At 41.9% G+C, this 22616-nt stretch overlaps 1 protein-coding gene across 1 annotated transcript; it reads left to right on the top strand.

Annotated features, from left to right (window-relative positions):
• The first annotated feature begins 1123 nt into the window (after nucleotides 1-1123).
• Nucleotides 1124-5941, top strand: LOC147459226 (uncharacterized). Its single transcript, XM_086510526.1, has 4 exons — nucleotides 1124-2216; nucleotides 2501-2680; nucleotides 2912-3272; nucleotides 4581-5941. Exons 1-4 carry the CDS (start codon nucleotides 1472-1474, stop codon nucleotides 5536-5538), a joined length of 2244 nt encoding a protein of 747 aa, XP_086366652.1. The 5' UTR covers nucleotides 1124-1471; the 3' UTR covers nucleotides 5539-5941.
• The last annotated feature ends 16675 nt before the right edge of the window (nucleotides 5942-22616 follow it).

The raw sequence follows: 22616 nt of genomic DNA, 5'->3' as shown, positions 1-22616 counted from the left end.
ATCCCATGTAACCTAGCATCCTCCAATGCAAGATTTAAGTGATGTGGCATTGACGTCGCCTCTCATTAGTTGTGCTCCTCTCAAGAACTATCAGAAAGAGCCTATCTTAAAGGGGTCTACGAGGGTAAGGCTTCTCTATCTTAAAGGGGCCAATGAGGGGTAAGGCTTCTTCACAAGGATGCTCAACAAGATCTTATGTAACCACATATTTATATGTGGAACTGTGGTTCCTAGACTGACCTTAATGTGCATTACTAGTAATGTGCATTACCTTTGATCACAATTCAACATACCGTCAACCATCTTTTCTTGCCATGGTGTGTATTGTGCAAGGGCCATGAGAAAGTAGGCAATTTCACACATGTGCAAACTTTGAAGTGAGTTGGGGCATGGTCACTACGTTGATTGATGTATTCAATCAAATAGGGACGATGGTATAGGTGAAAAATTATCCCATGACTAACGTTACTAGGGGGAGGTGGAGGTAGAAGTGTGTAGTGGGGCTGTTGAGTCGGCCACATGGCAAATGGTAATTGGTTGTTTTTTCAATATTTGTGCTCTCTCTTTCTCTCTCTTGCTCTGGTTCTATATGGTAATCCCTACTTCTAGAATACCTATGTCCCCAAGTACTCCCACCCACCAAAGTCCAACCTTCCTCCAAAGTGGTGTGGGTAAACTCTACTTTTCTTGCCCGTTCTCTCTCTAGAAAAAGTTAGAAACATGATATCTTTTTGAAAGCTTTGAAAGCCAAGTCTACATCTTCTCACATCTTTTCCTCACCCTTTAGACATCTACTTCACTAGAATCTCTCTCTCTCTCTCTCTATCCCACATCATCTCTCTTTTCTCCCTTCTCTCTCTTGAGATTAGATAGGATGAAAAGGAGCAAGAGTTTACTCCGACAAGTCTCTCTCTTCAAGTCATCATCACGTTTCATCTCTCAAAGTCCCAACTTCATCATCACCTCTCTCTCTCTCTCTCTCTCTCTCACACACACTGTCACACACACAACATTGACCATGTCTCTCTCTCTCTTCCACTTGCATTATCACTTTTCATCTCTCCTTCTCTCACTATAACCCCACGGTCATCATCTCAATTCTCTGTCTTATTCAAGCTCCCTAGAGACCCACAACAGAGCTCACATACTCAAAGCTCTTAACACACATACTGTTGTGACACACACACACACTCTTGCACCCCCCCTTTTTGGGCTCTCTCTGAACCCCCTCTTTCAAATCCATATTCGCCTGCTCTTTTTCCATGGGGGCCCTCTGATGAGAGTGCAAAAACCAGGTATAGCAAGGAAAGATTTGGAGGGAGCTGTAGCAGAAAGAGAGCTTGCAGAGGAGAGAGAAGAGCTTAATTTATTTCATGCACATACAGTAGCAGCGGCAGTGGTGGGTAGTGAGAGAAACAGGAAGAGAGAGAGAGAGAGGCAGTGATTACTACTCTCATTATAGGAGAGGGTGATGGATTTGAAGCAAGCATTACAGCAGAGAGGGGGAGGCAATGCTAGCAAGAGCTCTGCCAACTCTAGTGTACAGAGTGATGGAGGAAACAACAGCAGCTGCAGCAATAACAACAGCACAAGCACCAACACAGGGGAGAGCAAGAGGGGAAGCTCCCCTGCTGCAGCCGCCCATCCCCTGCTCTCATCATACGGTGGCGGTGGCAGCAGCTCCAGCCTGCTGAACTATCGCAATTCGAATAGCACAAGTGGCATCCCCCCTGCTTCCCACCTCACCAGCGCCGCCGACCGCACGCGGTCGTCGAGCGAGCTCGACGCGGTGCACGACCCGCGGCTCCTGAAGCTTGCGCGGTTGCATCATGACCCGCCGTCCCCTCACTCTACCACCTTAGAGACACAGGTACTCTTCAATCTGAATGGAACCTTTAACAGCAACACTAACAACAGCAATACAGCTGCGAATCACCATGGGCTTTCTTCATATCTCAGCAGCAGCAATCATAGTAGTAATCATGGGAGCCCCACCTCTAACAACTATGCAGCTGCGTCAACTAGTACTTGTAGCTTGTTCAATGGGGGCTCCCCTAACAGCTCCAAATTGTACCCCTTCGCATCCCTTCAGGAGGACCCCAACAGCAGGCAACAATCGCCCTTCATACTCTCTGCTGTTCCAGCTTCCCAAGGTTCCCTCCTCTCTTCTGCCAGCATGAGGGCCCATCACACAACCTTGTCCTGCTTTAACCCAGGTACTGTTCTTTTCCTATTTAAAGTCTCCACTTTTGTTTCTCTCCCTTTTCACCTATTAGAGATTGAAGATATGCTATGTTGCTGTGGACTACTGTAGCCCTAGGAAAGCTTAATCCCTAATTTATGATTTTAGTTATACCCTGTAGCCTTACTAGCCATATCTAAAGCTTACAGGTGGTCATGCTTATTAAGATATCGAATGACTACCTTAATCATCAGATTTAGAAGGTGTTGCAGTGTTGCCCTAATTCCCCTAATGCCCGAAGAATCGCATTTTTTGCAGAGCCGGTCGTTAGCTTGTTTACACCGGAGCAGCTGCTGGAATTCACTCAACAGACTTATGTGTTCAAACATTTTGTCGCTGGCGTCACTCCTCCTCCCACTCTTTTGGTGCCCATTATCAACAGTGTGGCATCCATGGGCCGAATCGGAATGGGTTCTATGCATTATGGTGGCAATGCTGGTGAGTTGAGCTGCAGTGCATTTTGCTCACTGTTGTATCCAAGGCTTTTTCAGGATTATATACACGTATTTATGTATGCATGCATGCATCCTTGTTTGTATATCTATTCTTAGTAGCTGCTGATCATTGCTTGAAACTGAAGGTGCACATGTTGCATAGGCTTTTGCTTGGATGCTACTCACTTGTTACTAATTGGAGCCTCTGTGATAAGATTTTCATGGGCATGTGCAGGGCTATTTGGTGTTGGAGGATTGAGAGGAAATATAGATCCTGAGCCAGGCAGATGCCGTAGGACAGATGGGAAGAAATGGAGATGTGCAAGGGAAGTGGTTGCAGATCAGAAATACTGTGAAAGGCACATGCATCGAGGTCGCCATCGCGCACGAGCGAACAAGCTGGCAAATGGTGGCACCGATACCCTCAGCACTTCGACAAGTTTACCCTCAAATGCTGTCACGAACACTAGCAATTTACACTCCAGCAGTGGGATATCTGCATCAGTTACAGCTCCCTTTGTTTCATCAGCTCCGAAAGAGCCCCATCTACACTTCTCTTTGCAACCGGCTTCGGCGGTATCAACACAGCTAAATAGGTAATGTTGAGCTCAAGCCTTCTTTGGTATTTTGTCAAGTAAGAGTACTCCTATGGCACTGGTAGGAGCTAATGTGTTGCACTGCCACATCGTTTAAATGGCACTGGTACAATTATTTGTATGTATGGACACTGCAGTGAATACTTTGCTTTGTGCATACTTCCATGTTGTGTGCATTGTGTTTTTCTGGCCTCATGTGGGATGTCTACTACTTCAGCTTTGATGCTTCCACATTTCAAGCACATATGGCCTCTTGTGTCTCTTGCTGCTATGTTAAACTCTTGAGGTTCAATTACAAAATATGTGACTCATCACGGAAGAGCATCAGGGGAGTATTATAATCCTTTGCAAAACCATCTTTCAGAGAAGGGATTTGTGAAAGACCCAGATACAGTAGACTTAGACAAAGGGAATCCAAGGGGATTTCAAGCATAATAGACATGTTTGTGTTAGGTTGTGGGTTGACCTTGTTTACCTGAAGCACAAATGTTGATGTGAGCTAGCTTCATATATGATTGTTATTTTATGTGTGTGGGGTTCTTTTCTGGGAATTAATCAGGCCTCAATTGTGCTTCTGCAGTGATAAAGGCGACCGGGTAATTGTCGAGAGAGAGAGAGAGAGAGAGAGAGAGAGAGAGAGAGATGGAGGGGGGAGGTAGGTAAATAAGGCACCTGGGAGTAGAGCCTTCAATCAAGGCAACAGAGTGGTAATGAGACAAGGCACGCGTGATGGAAGCCCCCCCCCCCCCCCCCCCCCCCTTTCGCTCTACACTCCCCTACCCCAAGTACAAGGCCTCACACATCACTTCACATGGCCTTCCAATCCCCCCCCCCCCCCCCCCCTCTCTCTCTCTCTCTCTCTCTCTCTCTCTCACACACACACACACACACACACACACACATTTTCATTCTATTTGATCCTGCCTACTACACCCACATCAATCTTCCATACACACACACATATCCATTCTCCTCTTCTTCTTCACTTTTCCACCAACATCATTGTCACCCAGTGTCATAGACCCTTCTCTTTTTGTTGCAATTTACTGGAATCTATTACTACTACTAGAATTGAAAAGCCAATTTGTCAGCTTGCATTTATTATCTATTTTGAAAGGCAAAGTGTATGATCTCTCTTTTGTTGATCAGTGATCAATTGACTAATGCCTTGCTTTAAATTGATTAGTGCCTTGCTTTAAATTGACTGTCAGTTCATTGATTGCATGGACAAATCATGCTCTATTTGGGCGATCTTGGAATATGTGGAATTTTGCATTTTTCCCCTCTGATTTCTTTCTACGTTTGCAGGTCTAGTAGCAATGCAAGCGATGGCGATCAAAAGCCAGCTCTCTTACCATCATCATCCTCAGCTTCAGGAGCCGGAGGTCTGAAGCGACTCCTCGAAGCCAGCAACATTGGCGGCCCCCTGTCCAGGAGTTTAGCGGCCCAGCCCGAGACCCCGCCAAACTTAGCGGAGCTCCTAAAAGCTATCCCCACCACCACTAAAACCAACCTCACCAACCACCTACCCAAAGCCGGCCAGCACACCACCATGGGCCTCGACGCTCCTTTCCCATTCGCCTGCCACACTAGCGACAGAGATGCCGACCATTCCGAGCTGCGCCAATTTGTCGGCGATGGCGATCAGTGGCCCAGAATTAGCAGAGTTACAGATAACCCACCTTCAGGTCTTTCCTGGTTTGAGCAGCTTTCTGAAGAGCAGAACAAGCGCAGCAGGTTCAACACGGAGCTCTCCATATCCACACACAAGTCACCTCTGACAAACCTCTCAACCAAGTTTGGCGGCAGCCACCAGGAGGATTTAGTGGGCGGGGTGGACGCATCGCACTTCATGGGGCTCAGCATGGATGTAGGGGCAAAAGTTGACGGCCTGGCCAAACTAGAGGAGGATAGATATAATGGAAGGACCTCGTGGGTACCGATTGCATGGGAGAGTCCGGCACTAGGGGGCCCACTTGGGGAGGTGCTGCAGTCGAACGCCGCAAATAATGGAGGAAGTTTTGGCGGGAGTTTGGCTAACAGTGGAGGGGAAAGGTGCTTGAATTTGATAGAGGAAGAGAGCTGGGTGCATCAAGAGGGGGGCCATGTTAGCAGTCCGGCTAAAGATGGCCATAGCCCGAGCTTGGCGTCGCCAACGGGGGTGTTGCAAATGAAGGCGTCGTTTGCGTCGTATTCAGACAGTAGCAGCAGCGCTAGCAGCCCAAGATCAGCTCTGAAGTTGGAGTCTGCTAATCTTGGCATGTGATTTTTAACTACCCAGCTAACCTTAGCCACGGATTTAGCTAACCTTTGTTTTCAACTTGTCTCAATTAAATTTAATCAACACCACCATGGAAAAAAAAATTATCCTATGCTTTTATTTCTTAGAAAGTCTTCCTCCTAAGATGCCTTTTAACCCGGCTATATGCTTTTTCATTAGGAGCTCGCTCTTTCGTTCTTGCTTTCTCTGATGGGAGGAAAAAGGTGTGAGATGACATTATATGACTGCTTTTTGTCCCTCTTGCCTCATTGTACACCCTCTTAACCCACTTTTAACACTCCTTTGTACTCTCCTACCTTTGTATGTTTCATTTGCCAGAGTGGGAGTTGCAAGTGGTTTGTATCTCTCATTAACTTTATGATAATGTTCCAACTTGGGTTGAGCTTAACTTCAGTACCAATCTTGAGTTCAAAACCTTTTCGATAGGTCACAGCTTCTAAAATCACATGACCGTTTCCCTTTGCCTTGGTACCTGCCTGATTAGGTATTTTTGAAATAATTGTCTCTTGCATGGTCATGTATGTGATAGTAATTTGTCTTTTTTGCAAGACTTACAACTATTCTGATTTTAGCGTTGTCACATTAGTTATGTCCACGTGTGATCACAATTGAGTTATATCCACATGTATAATTGAAGAGGTTGATGACTCTACCAAAGTAGGCTGCGTTTCTCTTAATCAAGACTTTCCATATGTAAGCACTTTTGAGACAGATGCAAAGTGGAATGTCTGTGTTTCAATCCCTCAGAAGAAGTGCCCTCCAAGAAACCGAGGACAGCCCATCCATACTCTCTTTGTCTAAGCTCTTGTGTACTAGCTATTAAGTTAGAGTAAATATTGTGCAACCATACTCTCTTTGTTTGAGCTCTTGTGTACTAACTTTTAAAATTGAATGGCTCTTCTAATGGCTTCAAAAAATATATATTCACTATTTACACGAGTGAGACTTCCGCAGCCTCCGACGGTAGTGTTGCCAGAGAGAGAGAGAGAGAGAGAGAGAGAGAGAGAGAGAGAGCATTTCGGAGTTAAAAGATTACACACATTAATGTGCATTTTTTATATGGAACATTTTAGACGTAAATTGGTGATTCTTGAAGGTTCTTACAATGGATTCTTCCAAATTCTATAGGTTTTCTTACCTAGGTTTTAAATTGGTTGGTTATCCCCGTTTTAGACTTTATAGGTCAGATTATGTTAAACCCACATGTGATAGATTGATTATCTCCATTGCTTCTTGAATAAGAGGTCTTGAGTTTAGGAATAATCAATTAGATCTTTGAGGTCTCTTGGATGGTTTGCTACAACTTTGATTTTTCTTTTTTCTCCTTCTCTCTCTCTCTCTCTCACACACACACACACACACACACACACACACAATCAAATTGATTAAATATCAAGGAATCTTTATTTTTTGTTCTTTCTTTCTCACACAGATGCATTATACGCATATGCAAAAGCTCCCCTTGACCTATCTTGGGTACAACTACTTCCATAGGGTGATCTTCTAGTGCACAATGTCATGTGTCTCGTGAATGTTGTAGGGAGAGTTAGGTTGGTGAGCTAATGGAATGTGTTACGGCAATAAAGGAAGCTTGAGGCCACTACAAGAGTTTGCTTAAATTTTGACGTCAAATTATCGGCGTCAATGGCGGGCGTTGGTATATGTGTAGGTAAATTTTGGAGGGAGATCAATTTTTTTAAATATTTAATTTTTAAATTTTCGACGATTATATTGATGCTCATACCGGTGCGTATATTGACGCGCATACCAGTGCTCATATCGACATGTATATCGGCACCTGTACCTGCGGACCCTACAAAAAACAGAACTGCGGGTCTTTCTTGCGCATTTTCCTCTTTTCTTCTCTTCTTCGCTTGTCCTCCTCCTCGCTTGTCTGCAGATCTGCTGCCTCACGACTTGTCGGAGGTGAGACTCTCACTCGTGGACTACTCCCCATCAACAAGGTGAGATTCTTTTCAAGTTTCTTTGTAGATTTGTGCACTTTAGTGTATCTGTGTGTAACAAAGCGTGTGTTTGTACGTTTTTATAGGTTTGAGGACATTTTTTCAACTCTTTCTTGCTCAAATAGGCCACATTGTGAGTAACATTCTCTTTTGTTACATACACACACACACACACACATGCACATAAACCTGCACACAAGTAAATCAAAATGCACATTAAATAATATAAACACACTATATACAACGCAAATACATATCTTTCAATTTAGAAAAAGTACAATGTTATTTTATAAGTAATATTAATTAAAAATCATCATTAACTAAGAAAGATAACTATATTTTATTATTAAAATAAACATTTATTTTAATTTATGTTATTTTCTAATTAGTTTTGTTGTTTTTGTGTAAATTAATTTAGAAATTTGAAAAATATATTGTTATTTTTGTAATTGTGACTTATCGTAAGCTATTCGCTTAATTAGGTTTAGTCATTTAACACTAATCGATTTAGGTAATAAGTGATTTTATTGCTTAGGAGGACTGATCCCCAGTTAGACCAGTGAAGTTAGGTGTTGAATTCGAGCATGTAAATGCTTACGTATTGAATCGTTTAGCCGAGTCCGCTTAGTCTTACATGCGGCTCGGCTAGTTTCGTTATTTAGTCACTTGGTGACTTAGGGATAGTCGTATAGGTTTAATCAGTATACAAATGATTTATTAGGGTTTGTCGCTTATAGGGAACCGATTAGGTATTTAGTCGCGTACCGCTCAAGAAGGACTACTCTGTATTTAGGTTGTTGAAGGCTACACACTTAGGGCTAGCCACTTAGTGTTAGCCGCAAAAGAACTTCGACAAATGAAGTAAACTAACGCAATTAGACTTCAATAGCGCACACAGACTACAAAAACTTATTAGGCAAAGTTTGGACTCACAAAGGGACGCTTTAGGGAGTTTGACTTTACCTCTCTCTACCAAAACGGGCGCATGGATAAATTTTTGCAAATAAACTCCAAAGTTGGCGGAGGTTTGACAGTTAGAATGGCCTCTTCGAGCTCTATCTATTGATATATAGCACGCCATGAGATTCCTCATATTTTAGAAGAAGTTGCTGCTGTGAAGCGCTCTCCGTCATGCCGAGAGGAGAAGTATGGGTATAAGCATGGACTTGTAGCCCTTTTGACCCAACTGCAAGAGGAGGGAGATACCGTCGAGACTGGGAGGCATTACCATGAGGGTGACATCCTCTATATATGTTTTTTTTTTGTAGCTGTGGTCTTCTTGATACAATTGTACTCATTGTATACATGTATAGTTTCACACTTATGTTTATGGTTTTGCCTTTCTTTTACGATTATGATTGTGGTATGACAATCAAGTTATGGTTATGATTTTGCAATTATGGTATAGCACATAGGTTATGGTTAATGGTTTGGCAATCAACTTATGGTTATGGTTTTGCAATAATGGTATGGCAATCATGTTATGGTTATGGTTTGGCAATCATGTTATGGTTATAGTTGTGGTATTGCAATGATGGTATGGTTGCTATGGTTATGGTATGATAAACAGGTTATGGTTATGCTTATGGTATGGCAAGTGGGTTATGTTTATGGTTTTGCGGTTTTCAAGTCGATGTTATGGTTTTACTTTTGAGAACTTGTCACGATTAAACTTTTGATTTTGTGGTTTTGTTTTTTTTACAATTTTGCTAATTTGTATATACTCGCTCTTTAACGTCAAATTGTAGGTGGAGTGCGGCTGCTGGTGCACTCTTCCTTTGGATAGAGAGGGATGTTTTCTACTGCTGCAGTACATGCAACATTAATTCCCAGCCCTTTCTGTCCATTTTTTCTCGCAGGTTTTGCCATCTGTACAGAATTTGGTATAGACGCTGGAATAAGCCTCAATACAAAAACATTAGATACCCACGTGTATTACGACAAATATACCGACGTAAGTTCCATTGCTTATTTCGACGCGTAAAATACCGGTGTATATACCGATGATACCATTTTGACGGTCATTTCGATGCGTATTCCAAGGCTTTTTGCTTTTGAAACCAGCTTTGAGTTGTCGATATCCGTGTCGATTGTCACGCTGTCGTGACGTAGCACGTACATAGTGTGAAATAAAAACATTCACCTCACTTTTGACACTTCTCGATGCATGAAAAAAAAAGCAAAAATGTAAATATTGTGATATATGCTAAAGCGGCTACTGCGGTCGCTATCATGTACATACCTACCCGAGGAGTCGTGGCCTTGGATGTGTTCCATTTGCGTGATTTTTCACTTGATAAGATGTCTAATTTGGTTTGACAATGTACATAGTCCAAGTGTTTCATGGTGGCACACTCATCTCGCCTACAAAGACTGATGCGGGCAAAAACTGCCAAAAATAGCAGCTAACAGGTGCCGTTGTAGAATTGCATGGAAAGTGACCCAAAATGATATATTGATGAAAAAAGATGCTTATCTATGCTTTTTAATGCTGATGCGACTGATCCCATAAATTTAGGGATTTTTCTGACTCCGTTTGGGATTTTTCGCATCAAAAATGATATTTTTTGGGTAAAAAATGAGTTGAAAATGGCCTAGTTTTGGTCCAAAGTGGCAAAATGGCCCAAAAATTGACGCATCAGCTCATATTGCCGTGGGGAAGAGAGAGAAGGGGGCTTTTTACAGAAAAAACCTGCAATTTATCACTAATGTGTAATGGCTTCCATGGTTGCTCAATCTATGTGTAGGGCAGTCCCGCCTCTTCGCAATCTTGTATCTGAGCTTGTGAATGAGTGAATTAGGGTTTTCCCTTATCAAAATGGTGTCTGAGATTCACTTTAGAAGCTCATAAATCTCTGCAAAATCAAAAAATTGTCGTTGTGAAGGTGGAAGCTCGAGCATTCCTTTCAACTGTTTGATGCTACGACTATGTAATTGGGGACGAGGCTACATGATACCATGAAAGAGGTTTGGGTTTTGATTGAAAGTTGTGCTTGTATGAGCAGGTTTCATGGCTGAAACTTTAGTTTTTTCAAATGGTCTTTTAAAGTGAAATTGAATGTGATTTGATGATCCTCTTATCATAATCTCAACTACGAAAACAAGCAATTTCCAAGCACGATAGGAAAGAGGGTTTGTGACTTTGCTGTCACGAACGCTCTTAGATCCTCTGTCACCCTTAAAAAGAGGGTTGGTGATTCTCCACAAACGCTTTTTCACAATGTGTTTGTGACTCTCATCACGAACTCTCACAGCCAGAGGTTTTGCATCTTCCCAGCTAGACTGCACACATTCTGACATTTCTGGTGAACACGACACGAAGTTGCTGGGGTGGGAGTTTGTGAAGTGATCTAGAAACTTTGTTAGCCATAGATGAAAATCAAGAGACACATGGGATGCACTTTGTTTCTGCAGTCACGCAGATGTTTCAAGCATTTGCCATGTACATGCAGCAACAAAACAAGCAGTAGAAAGAAGCGAGATTTCAACCACAAAAGCACTACAGTCCATTGTGAAGAGAATTGACCAGTTTGATGGCAAGGACATCACAAAGTATCTACGAGATTATATGAAGGAAATGGAGTTGAATCGAGTGTTTGAGGAAGACATGGTTCGAAGTTTTGAGCTAGTTTGTGTCCTAGAGATCAGAGACCGTATTAGGGCAATTCAAAATGCTCATAGAAGAAATTGGGAGGAATTCAAGCTTGCTCTAAAAGAAAACTACTTTATGGAGGACTCTGAGAGGGTGACCAAAAGAACTTTCTTAGATTGGGTTGCAAAGCCTAAAGAAGGGATTTCTGCTACAGAACTTCTCAGAGAGTTTGAGCGATGCTATGCTCAACTATCACAAACTGAACAAGCTTCCTTGGATAGGGAGAAGGTAGAACTTTTCCTACAAGCAGCGGGCAAAGAAATTGAAGAAAATTTAGAGCTTCTCTTGGAAGACAAAGATGCAGAGCAAGGTTTGAAGACAAGGTGGAATGATGTACAAGATGCAGTCTCCCTGTTGGAAAAAAGACAACGCAGAAGAGACAAGATGGTGGTGAACAATGGTGCTCCAGTTCCTGCTATTACTGAGAAGCAGCCAAAACCTGCTATTGTAGCTTCTAAGGATGATGGGTCTATGCTTGAAGAACTTGTGAAGGGCATACGCGAGCTGAAATTAAAGCTAGCAAGGCTTGAAGAAAAGGGGCAAAAATCTGGACAGTCATCAAGTCAAAGACCTCAAAACAGAGAGGGATTTGTAAATAGGTGCATCTGGTGTGACAGCCCATACCATCCAAGAAGGGACTGTGAAAGCTTCAAAGATGCCTTGGGTAAAGATCTTGTCTTCTTCAAAGAAGGAAAGATACATCTTAGTGAAACAGGCGACCAACTTTGGCAAAGGAAGGATGAAAAAGCTAGTTGAGGACATGGAAACTAGTCATGCTATCTCAATGGTTAAAGCAACAACATTTGGCTTAAAGGCTGGTCAAGTCATGCTCAAAGGGTCAGAATATATTGAAGACGTGAGTGAGGATGGTGAAGATGTCTGGCCATCGGTGATGGAGTTAGCTATGAAGGGAAAGTTGACTAAAGAAGTCTTACATGAAGCAGGAGATTGTATTCGTCTTGAGACTGGGTGGAATGAACCTGTAGATGCTTTGTCAATGCATGCCTACATTGCAAAGTGTCGAGGAAACAAGGCACTTGTTGAAGAAAAACGCAGGAGAGAAAATGGGGATGAAGGCCCCTCAAAGAGGGCTACTAGAGGTGGAGAGAGAAAGGGATCTGAGTCCCTCTCAAGAGCCCATGGCAAGGGAGCCTCCATCACAAGAAGTATCAATGAGAGATGTTGCATTAAAGGAGAAGCAAGATAAAGAAAAGTGCAAGGGAAAAAGCCCATCATACAAGCTACAATCATATATTGAAGCTGCCGAAGATTTAAAGAAAGTTTTAGAGGAAAGAATCTTAAATAGCAAGGTGGAGTTTACATTGGGAGAAGTCCTTGGCATTGCAAAAAGAGAGTTCCACGAGGAAATCATTGATATCATAAGAAGGAAGCGACAAGCTTTAACGGAGTCTATCCAATCAGAGGCTGAAGAGAGTGCTTCAAAGACACATGTGATACAAGTACAACAAATAGATGAAGATGAGAATTTTGTAAGCTGCTACCAATCTTCGGGCGGTAGAAATGGGCATGTTAAATTTGAAGATGAAGATGAAGACGAAGCCACTCATAAGAGCCACTATTCTAGAAACCATTGGGCAAGGGCTACAACAGAAACCTTGGTTAAGGTGGGAGATCTTGAGGAGCCTTATGTGGCCTTGATAGACCATGGTTTGGAGATTAACCTCATGTCCAAGAGTCTCTATATGAAGGGAAAGTGGCCAATTGATACTGACCATGAGTGGATTATTAGGGCTGCAAACAACTCATTCGGGGAGCTCTATGGTGCTTGTCCAAATGTTAATGTAACCATAGGGGATGTGAAAGGTGAGCAAAATTTCTTTGTTCAAGAGATATCAAGCTATCCTCTAATCCTTGGACAACCATACATCACCGCAATGCGAATGGAGACAAAAGTATTGGATGATGGATCTGCCTATGCCAGGGTCAAAAGCAAAGATGGAAAACGAGCTGTTCAATTCTTGACAGTTTGCGTTGACCATGAGCGAAATCGTGACAGCTAAGGGACCATTCTCTACCAAAACCAAGCAAGGAGTTTCGAGATCAAAGGGAGATGAGGGGTTTTGGCCGAGTACCATTGTAAAGCGGGAGTGCAATGGTACAGAAAGAAAAAGGTTCTCGCCTGATCCAAAGGGATATGAAGCTTTTTCTACAGGTGCCTTAGTAGCAAAGGACGGATTGGTATCTTTCACAAAGCTTGGAGATTTAAAGAAAGGACAAAAACAATATGTAAATAGTGTACATAGAAAATACAAAAACCATAATTTGCTAGATGAAGACGAGTACATTTCAGGTGTTTTTGAGGAGGTTTGTTTTGTAGATACTATTGGTGATCTCAATTAGTATAACAAGTTCTAGTTTTCAACAAGGAAATGACCTAGTAAAATTAGCTTCTATGGACATGTATAGAATCATTGAGTCTTTCAAAGATGAGGAGTTCTTCAATGTGCAAAAAGATATAGAAGTGCGAGTGGAGACGAAGTACAAAACTATAGAAAAGAAGGTGAAACCAGTGGCATTGCCTTTGCCTACAGATTGCAAGAAAACGATGGATTAGGCTTCTTTGCAGCGTAGTCTCCGAGATCCAAAAAGAATTGGACACCAGTTTACGCAAGAGTCATTGATGATGTTAAAAGTTGGAGGCAATGGCTCCTTGACAGAGATTGAAGGAAAATTCTTTGAACAGACACTCTCCAAACATGGAAAAGCTTTTGCATTTGAGCCGCATGAGATAGGGTGTGTGGATCCATCTATAGTCGAACCAATGGTAATATTCACTGTATCTCATGTGCCTTGGAATCTACGACCAATTCCAGTGCCAAAAGCAATCTTGCCAAAGCTTATAGATTTACTCAATGCAAAGATAAAGATGGGGATTTTGGAACCTTCATGTGCCCCCTACTCAAGCAGATGGTTCACAGTACCAAAGAAAAATGGAGCTCTATGATTCATTCAAGACATGCAGCCTGCCAACAAAGTCACAATTAGGAATATGGGTACATGGCCAATTGTAGATGAGTTTGCAGAAGCATTTGCAGGAAGGGCAATATATTCTATGCGGGATTTGTACTCAGGGTATGATTAATTCCAACTAGCAATGGAAAGCAGGGACTTGACTACCATGAGAACACCCTTGGGTTTGGTAAGGATGTGCACCTTACCGCAAGGAGCAACCAACTCGGTTGCGCACATGATGAATGGTATGAAAAAATTCCTTTGTGAATTCATACCTCAAATTACAATGCCTTTTCTTGATGACGTTCCAATCAAAGGATGCAACTTAGCTAAAAAAGATGAGGCTCTGGATTCGAGGGGGTGCCGTAAATATGTAGCAAACCACATCAATGATTGTGATAGAATTTTAACAAGGCTGGAATAAGTGAACCTTACATTATCTGGGCAAAAGTCAGTGTTTGGGGTTGAAGAAATATTGATAGTGGGACATCTTTGTAATCCTCATGGCCGCCGACCTTGTCCAACTAAAGTGGATGCAATACAAAGGATGAAGGAAGTATGCGTAAATATCACGGAGGTGAGAAGGTTTCTAGGTGCATGTGTCTTCTATCTCATACGGATTCCACATTATGCACATGTTGTAGATCCTCTTTATCAATTGCTAAGGAAGAACCAAAGGTTTCAATGGAATGATGTACATGTAAAAGCTATGAGGAAGTTGAAGCAATTGTTGCTGTCTTCACCAACTTTGAGGAAGATCGACTATGAGTGTGGAAGGCCGGTGATTGTGACAGTGGACACTAGTCCCATGGGAATTGGATGGGCAGTAGGACAAGACAATGAAGAGAAACACAGGTATGTGGTGAGGTTTGGGACCAAGGTTCTAAGCTCTCACCAAAGAGCATATCCACAGGTAAAAAGGGAGTTATGGGGGGTGGTTACAGCATTAAAGTGTGACAAAGAGTACTTCATTGGAGCATCTGTAGTTTTGGAGACTGATTGCTTACCACTTCTGGGGATGATTGCAAGCTGCTCTAGTCCTGATATTGCTATGCTTAGGTGGATTGCTTATATAAAGTCCTTGAACCCAGAATTGAATCACATTGCAGGAGAAGATAATGCAATGGCAGATATGCTTTCAAGGGCAAGGTATGAAGATGAGGATGATATGATTGATGAGGAAGAAGATGTGGGCACAAAATTAAGTGATGATATATGCATTGTATCTTCACTTTAATCCTTTTCAGAGGAGTTCTATGCGGATGAATGGTTTCTCATAGGTCGCTACCTGAGTACTTTACAAAAGAAATATGATTGGAGCGAGTCAGAATTCAAAAGGATCAGAAAGAAAGCATATGGATTCTTCTTGAGGGATGGCTATTTATGGAAACATCCTAAAAGAAGAGACGGGACTCCATTACGAGTAGTATGTGATAAGCCTACTCAGCTCAAAGTTATCAAAGAGCTTCATGAAAGCCTATATGCTGGACATCGAGGTGTATGGGCTACTTTTTTCAAAGTGAAAGAGAGATATTGGTGGAAAGGCATGTATAAGGATGTAGAGGATTTTGTGGAGTCTTGTGTCACATGCCAAATGTATTTCAATGTACGTCATCGTGATGGATTGCATCCTACATACCCATTAGCCATGCACTATAAATGGGTTTTTGATCAAGTCACAATGCCTTTAGGACTTTGGAAAATGAGATACTTGGTACTTGCACAAAAGACTTGACAAACCAAGTGAAAGGGCGTGCATTGAGGACAAAAACTACAGAAGCTGTTTGTAAATTTTTGCCTGAAGATGTAATTTGTCGCTATGGCTGTGTGGGAAAGATAGTTGGTGATAGAGGTGAGTTAGATGCAAATGAAGCAAAGGGATATCTTTACAAGGATTGGTATCAAGCTAGCCCTGATTGGTGCTTATAATCCAGAGGGAAATGGGAAAAGTAAAAGAGGACATCCTCCTATTGTCAAAGCTTTGGCTAAGGCATGCAAAGGTAGAATGTGTGAGTGGCCAAGGTTGCTACCATATGCTTTGTGGGCTGATCGTACAACTCATAGTTCAGTGACTGGTTACATGCCTACTGAATTGATGTATGGTCAGAAGCTAGTCATGCCAATTGAGGATGTAGTTCCTACTTGGAACATGTTACCTTGGGAACATCGTGTAAGTAGGGAAAATATACTTGCTTTGCGCATAAGGCAATTGGAAAGAAGACAGGAAGACATAGACATTGCTAAAGCTCGATTAAAGGATGCAAGACTAAAGAATAAAGATTATAGGTTTGATAAAAGACATAGGCTTCGACCAAAGCCTATTGAAGATGGTGATTGGGTCCTAATGTATGATAGTAGCCTTGACAACCAACACACCACACAAAGAAAACTTGCAAAAAGGTGGTTTGGTCCCTATGTTGTCAAACATGTGCATGGAAATGCTACATATACTTTGAGGGAGCTCGATGGGACATAGCTTAAAATTCCCATAGCGGGCAAAAGAATCAAGATGTTCAAGAGGAGACATGATAATGATCCTTTTGATTCACAACAAGATGATGATGAAGAACCTAATGACATTGCTACAGATGAGGATGAAAAAGTAGAGGATGATTTTCCAGACTTTGCAGAAAATGAAAATGACATCCAAATATTTGTGGATCTTAATGAAGATTAAACCTATATAGGAAAAATGTTGGCACATGCCGGAGGATGTGCAGGTTCAGAGGGGGTGGATGTCGTGACGTGGCACGTACATAGTGTGAAATAAAAAAATTCACCTCGCTTTTGACACTTCTCGATGCATGAAAAAAAAGCAATAATGTACATATCGTGATATATGCTAAAGCGGCTAGTGCGGTTGCTATCATGTACATACCTATCCGGGGAGTCATGGCCCTAGATGTGGCCCATTTGTGTGCTTTTTCACTTGATAAGATGCTTAATTTGGCTTGACAATGTACATAGTCCAAAACTGCCAAAAATAGCAGCTAATAGGCACCGTTGTAGAATTGCATGGAAAGTGACCCAAAATGGTATATTGATGAAAAATGATGCTTATCTATGCTTTTTATGCTTATGCGAGCGATCCCACAAATTTAGGGATTTTCTTGACTTCGTTTGGGATTTTCGCATAAAAAATGACATTTTTTGGGTAAAAAATGACATTTTTTGGGTAAAAAATGACATTTTTTGGGTAAAAAATGACATTTTTTGGGTAAAAAATGAGCTGAAAATGGCTCAGTTTTGGTCCAAAGTGGCAAAATGGCCCAAAAATTGACACATCAGCTCACATTTCTGTGGGGAAGAGAGGGAAGGGGGCTTTCTACAAAAAAAAACCCTGCAATTTATCGCTACTGTGTAATGGCTTCCATGGTTGCTCAATCTATGTGTAGAGAAGTCCCACCTCTTCGCAATCTTGTATCTACGCTTATGAGGGAGGGAATTAGGGTTTCCCCTTATCAAAATGGTGCGTGGGCTTCACTTTAGAAGCTCATAAATCTTTGCAAAATCAGAAAATTGTCATCGTGAAGGTGGAAGCTCGAGCATTCCTTTCAACTGTTTGATGCTACGACTATGTAATTGGGGGCGAGGCTACATGATACCATGAAAGAGGTTTGGGTTTTGATTGAGAATTGTGCTTGTATGAGCATTGATGTTTCATGGCTGAAACTTTAGTGTTTACAAATGGTTTTTTAAAGTGAAATTGAATGTGATTTGACGATCCTCTTATCATAATCTCAACTACAAAAACAAGCAATTTCCAAGCACGATAGGAAAGAGGGTTTGTGACTTTGCTGTCACAAACGCTCTTAGATCCTCTGTCACCCTTAGAAGGAGGGTTGGTGATTCCCCACAAACGCTTTTTCACAAAGTGTTTGTGACTCTCATCACGAACTCTCACAGCCAGAGGTTTTGCACCTTCCCAGCTAGACCGCACACATTCCGACAATGTGGCATGTTGTAGTGCCGATGGCCAATGCAATATTGCAAGTTCTCTCTTGTTGTGGGGAGGTGCTCACTGCTAATACAAAGGTGACACCTACAATATCACCAGCAAAGGAAATGAAAGCATGCTAAAAGTTTAAACATGTGTGTGTGTGTGTGTGTGTGATAGAGAGAGAGAGAGAGAGAGAGAGAGAGAGAGAGAGAGAGAGAGAGAGAGAGAGAGAGAGAGAGAGAGAGAGAGAGAGGTCTCATCTCCTTAGCTTCCTCTCTCTCGAAGAGGGAAGACTTGGTCATAACACACATACACACACACACACACATGCACACACACATGTATCACTATCTTCTACAATTGGATACCTCTACGATCACTCTCACTAAAAAAAATCCTCTATCTCTAGACAATTGTTTGCCACTTAGGACCCTACACCTAATCTATGCCTTGGCTAAATACATACCTTGCAGTATAAACATACTTATACAAGCATCTTCTTTGTTTTATAACCCCGAGCATTTTTCTGGAAAATTTGTGGATAATTAAACCCTAAGCTTGACCTCGAACATATGCTATTTCTATGGTTCTCCCCCAGTTTTGTTGAGGTATAAGCAACCCCCTTAAAGTTTGGGTCATATCCGCTCGTACCATTGTGGGAACATCTACCCATTTGGTGCCTTTTGTGTATGCATCCCCTATGCCCATCGTGGGATGGGGTCCCTTATTGGGCGTCTATTATTTAATTCTCTCTGGCTTAATCATGGGATGTTGCAATTAGAGATCTTACTTGCCACCAGGAGGATGGGATAATTATCGCACTTTGTCTGCCTTACTTCACGCTCCTCCTGCGCTCCCGTTCTTCCCACCCTGTCTCCCATTTTGGAACATGCAGATGTTCTTGCTTAAAACCATACCCTTCTTATCTCACTCCTGTACCTATGCTCCTATTATCTAACCTGGGCGGCGTGATTGTGTAACTATGTGCCTTGGAACGTGAACCTGTAGAGTATGCAGATCCGGTGGGATTGGCCTTGCTGTGCAAAAATGGCTCAACCTTTGGGATACTACTATATATTGAGGTGAGGGTTGCTTTGGCCCCTCACTTAGCTATCTTACATATGCTCTCTTTTAATGACCGGGACAAAATTTTGGCTACTTTAGACAAGATACCACTACTGGCATAGCTATGATCTCTCAGTACACTACCCAATTACATGTATTTGCCTTACAATACAATCAGGAACTGGATCAATTTTATTTATTTTGGTGCTAAGCTCTCTAATTTTCTCAAGAAATTATGTGGCCTCAATCCCACTTTTATTAGTACCCCTACTATCCCTATTATCCTACAATCTGGTGGCATCTTTTGTAGAGACAGTGCTCTACTTGAAGCTATCAAAGAATTTCAAAACAATCTTTGCTCCCTCAATGCCTCTAATCTGTTAGAGGTGGTTCCCAAAGTCTTCCCTTTTCTTCCAGCTAGACAAATTGAAGTGGAATACTTTGGAGTAGACCATCAGCTTTGGGTCCTTTCCAACAAAGCCTTTATGGCACCTATCCTAAGTGAAACATGGGTATATCTAGCCAGCCTCCTTGCTTCCACCGTGGAGGACTACATACTCAAAGTACTTAAAGGAGGATAGTTCTTGAACAAAGGGGAGCTCATTAAGGCCCCTTTTAACCTCAATTTACTGATCACTCTAAATGTTCATCAAATGCTGGCCTATATATACGCATGAAAAGAAATATGGAGTTTGCCAAGAGCAATCTGGACTTCTACACTGAGTCTATTTGGAATGTCTTTCGACCATACTTAAAATGTGCTTGCAAATTTATTGAACCAAAATCCTCGTGTGATTCTAGTATTATGTGGTTTGACCATGCTATTTGGTTCATACTCAATCACTTGGAACAACTCTTCTTGGAGAAACCTATGGACTTTCACTTATCCCTTATTTTCTCCTGGCTAGGTGGGCAAGATAAACCCTTGGTTATTGCTCAGATTGCTTTTAACACCGTTCGCTTATCTCACCACATATGCCAACTACAAGGGGGTTAAATTTCTACTAGATTACTCAAACCCTGCATTGAAGATGACGTTTCTCCCTCATGAAAAGACCTAACTCATTAACCACCCCAAATAACTCTTTCACATCTTTCCTAACACCTGGCACTTCTTCTAGCTTTATTAGGGGAAAATCTCTAGAGCTAGAGGAAGAAACACACCTATCTGGCATCTCCTTGACATGTAACCTTTTCTACCATGCATGTGATTTTGGCCCTTGTGTATGGAAGCGTCTTTCAAAAAAGACTTTAAAGGCAAAGCATATCTATGTTCACTCTTTGTACCAGATGAACTCCCAGATTGGTTTTCACCCAAGTCTATGTTTTGTGAGTGTTTTGATATACTTTTTGGTAGCCATAACATTTTTGATAAGGTCTTAATTGGCTTGACATATCATCAACCTATTAAAAGTTTAGTCTACATGAATGACTTTCTACGCCACAATACTGTCCATCATTGTCCTTGTGAAAATTTTGATGCTTTTTGTAAAGACTTGGTAATTTAGGCAGACATGTTTGCACTTGTGATCTTAGAAAAGCTAATAAATGTGCAGTCCAAAGGATTATTGCCAAAGGACTAAATCACATTCCTACTTTTCCAAGAACCCACATCTTTCCCTCTCAGCTGTTGGATTCAAGCCCTCGTTTAATTTTGGTATCAACCCGTGGGAAACCCTTGGAGCATGCAATGAAGCTTCGGTTACTTTTAAAGGTATGCATGACACTTTTGCTATATATATATTGTAAGGCTGTTTTACAAAGAAAATATAATCAACATAGTGTGTCTTTTCTTTCATACTGTGTCGACTCTCTATGCTCTTTCTCGCTTCCGTTCATCTCCTTGCCTTGCACCTACACGCCATGGCTACACCAAGGTTGCACCCACCATAGCTGCTCCTAACATCTGGTATCAAAGCCCATGACGTAGGAGTGGTGGGCAAGCATCTCAAGACGCTCGCATTTTGATGGGCGTTCGCTGTAGGGAGACATGCAAGGCATAGACAGAGCGTTTTCAAACGTCGTCGCTACCAAATCCCTAGGCCCTCCAAGTTAGCATTCTAAAACGCAGTCAAAATTCGTAGTCGCAGAAGCATCTCGAAACGCTGCAGAGCCCAAGGCGCAGGTGGTTGGCAGTTCTGCAACATATCAAAATGCAGCTGGTGCAGAGGGGAGCGCAGGCAGGTAGAGCTTCTAATCGTCTGCAAAGGGCAGTTGTGAAGCATACCTTCCAAAACGCTGCTGGTGGTTGGCAGTTTGCTCAAGACCTTCTCTTAGCATGTAAACACATTGTAAGGAGAAAAGCGAGGCTCAATAAGGTGAGGGCTTCTCAAAACGCTCTAAGCTGCAGCTATTGGTGGTGCCACTAGGCAATTTTTCCAAGGCATATCAAAACGCCTCTAGATGACATGCAGTGGATGATGCTTGTGAGCAATTTTTGTAAGAGCATAGTATTTGTAGCATCTTAAAAAGCTGCCAAAACCCTTTCGTTCCTCATATACTGCATAGAGTTTTTGGGCGAGTTCGTGATGTATATCCACCGAGATACTATCGCATTGGAAATCTACGAGGTTTTTGGATTTGTGCAATACTTAGATCCTCTTGATGCTACTATTATTTGCCAAAGACTCGGTACATCACCACAAAGTATACAAAGCTTTTTTTTTCTTCTCTTGGATATGCATGCCAAATATGCTAGATTATTGGCTCGAATACACCCAACAATGAGGCAAGTGATTCAGAATATGAAGAAGTACTTAACCACGGAGTTTTAGGAGCTTCGCATAATCAAGATTAGCTCCATGGAATTGATCAAATATAGATTTTTCAACAATTTTGCTTTGAGAATGTGGTACTGGACTGTGCAAATTGCTTCTATTAGTCAAGTGTCATAGAGAAGTTTTTGTCTTTTCTCAACAAAATTATCTTTTTCAATCAAAGCCTCTTTTGGTTTATCTGTTGTCAATCATGCCATGACACTACCACACATGAGCGGTAAGACCTCCCAAAATATCAGTTTTTTGTTCAAGTCCTATTTTGTTCTGCTTGTCATGAGGTTATTGGGTACACCTTAAACCCTAGGTTTGGCATTGAACCAACAACTCCATTTTTTGTTAGCTAATTGCTTGACCTACAGCCTATCTGTTCAAGGGGGGGGTTTTACTATCATAGCACCAGGTTATGGATACACCAGAAATCCTTGGTTGTGAGAGAACCTAAAACTCACGGTTGACGAGTACACCAAAAACTCGCAATATCATGAGAGTGGTTTGTCTAGTTTGGGCTTGAGGGGGGGATTGTTGGATTCAGGCCCTCGTTTAATTTTGGTATCAACACGTGGGAAACCCTTGGGGCATGCAAATGAAGCTTCGATTACTTTTAGAAGTATGCATGACACTTTTGCTTTATATATTGTAAGGCTGTTTTACAAAGAAAATATAATCAACATAGCGTGTCTTTTCTTTCATAC

This window comes from Adiantum capillus-veneris, chromosome 4, assembly GCF_014529385.1.
Source record: "Adiantum capillus-veneris isolate H3 chromosome 4, ASM1452938v2, whole genome shotgun sequence".
In the NCBI taxonomy this organism is placed as follows: domain Eukaryota; kingdom Viridiplantae; phylum Streptophyta; class Polypodiopsida; order Polypodiales; family Pteridaceae; genus Adiantum; species Adiantum capillus-veneris.
This window is presented reverse-complemented; position numbering and strand designations above follow the sequence as displayed.

Coding starts and splice junctions, on each gene's coding strand:
- LOC147459226 (XM_086510526.1), top strand. CDS start 1,472: ATGGATTTGAAGCAAGCATTACAGCAGAGAGGGGGAGGCAATGCTAGC. Junction 2,217..2,500: donor CTTGTCCTGCTTTAACCCAG/GTACTGTTCTTT, acceptor CATTTTTTGCAG/AGCCGGTCGTTAGCTTGTTT. Junction 2,681..2,911: donor GCATTATGGTGGCAATGCTG/GTGAGTTGAGCT, acceptor GGGCATGTGCAG/GGCTATTTGGTGTTGGAGGA.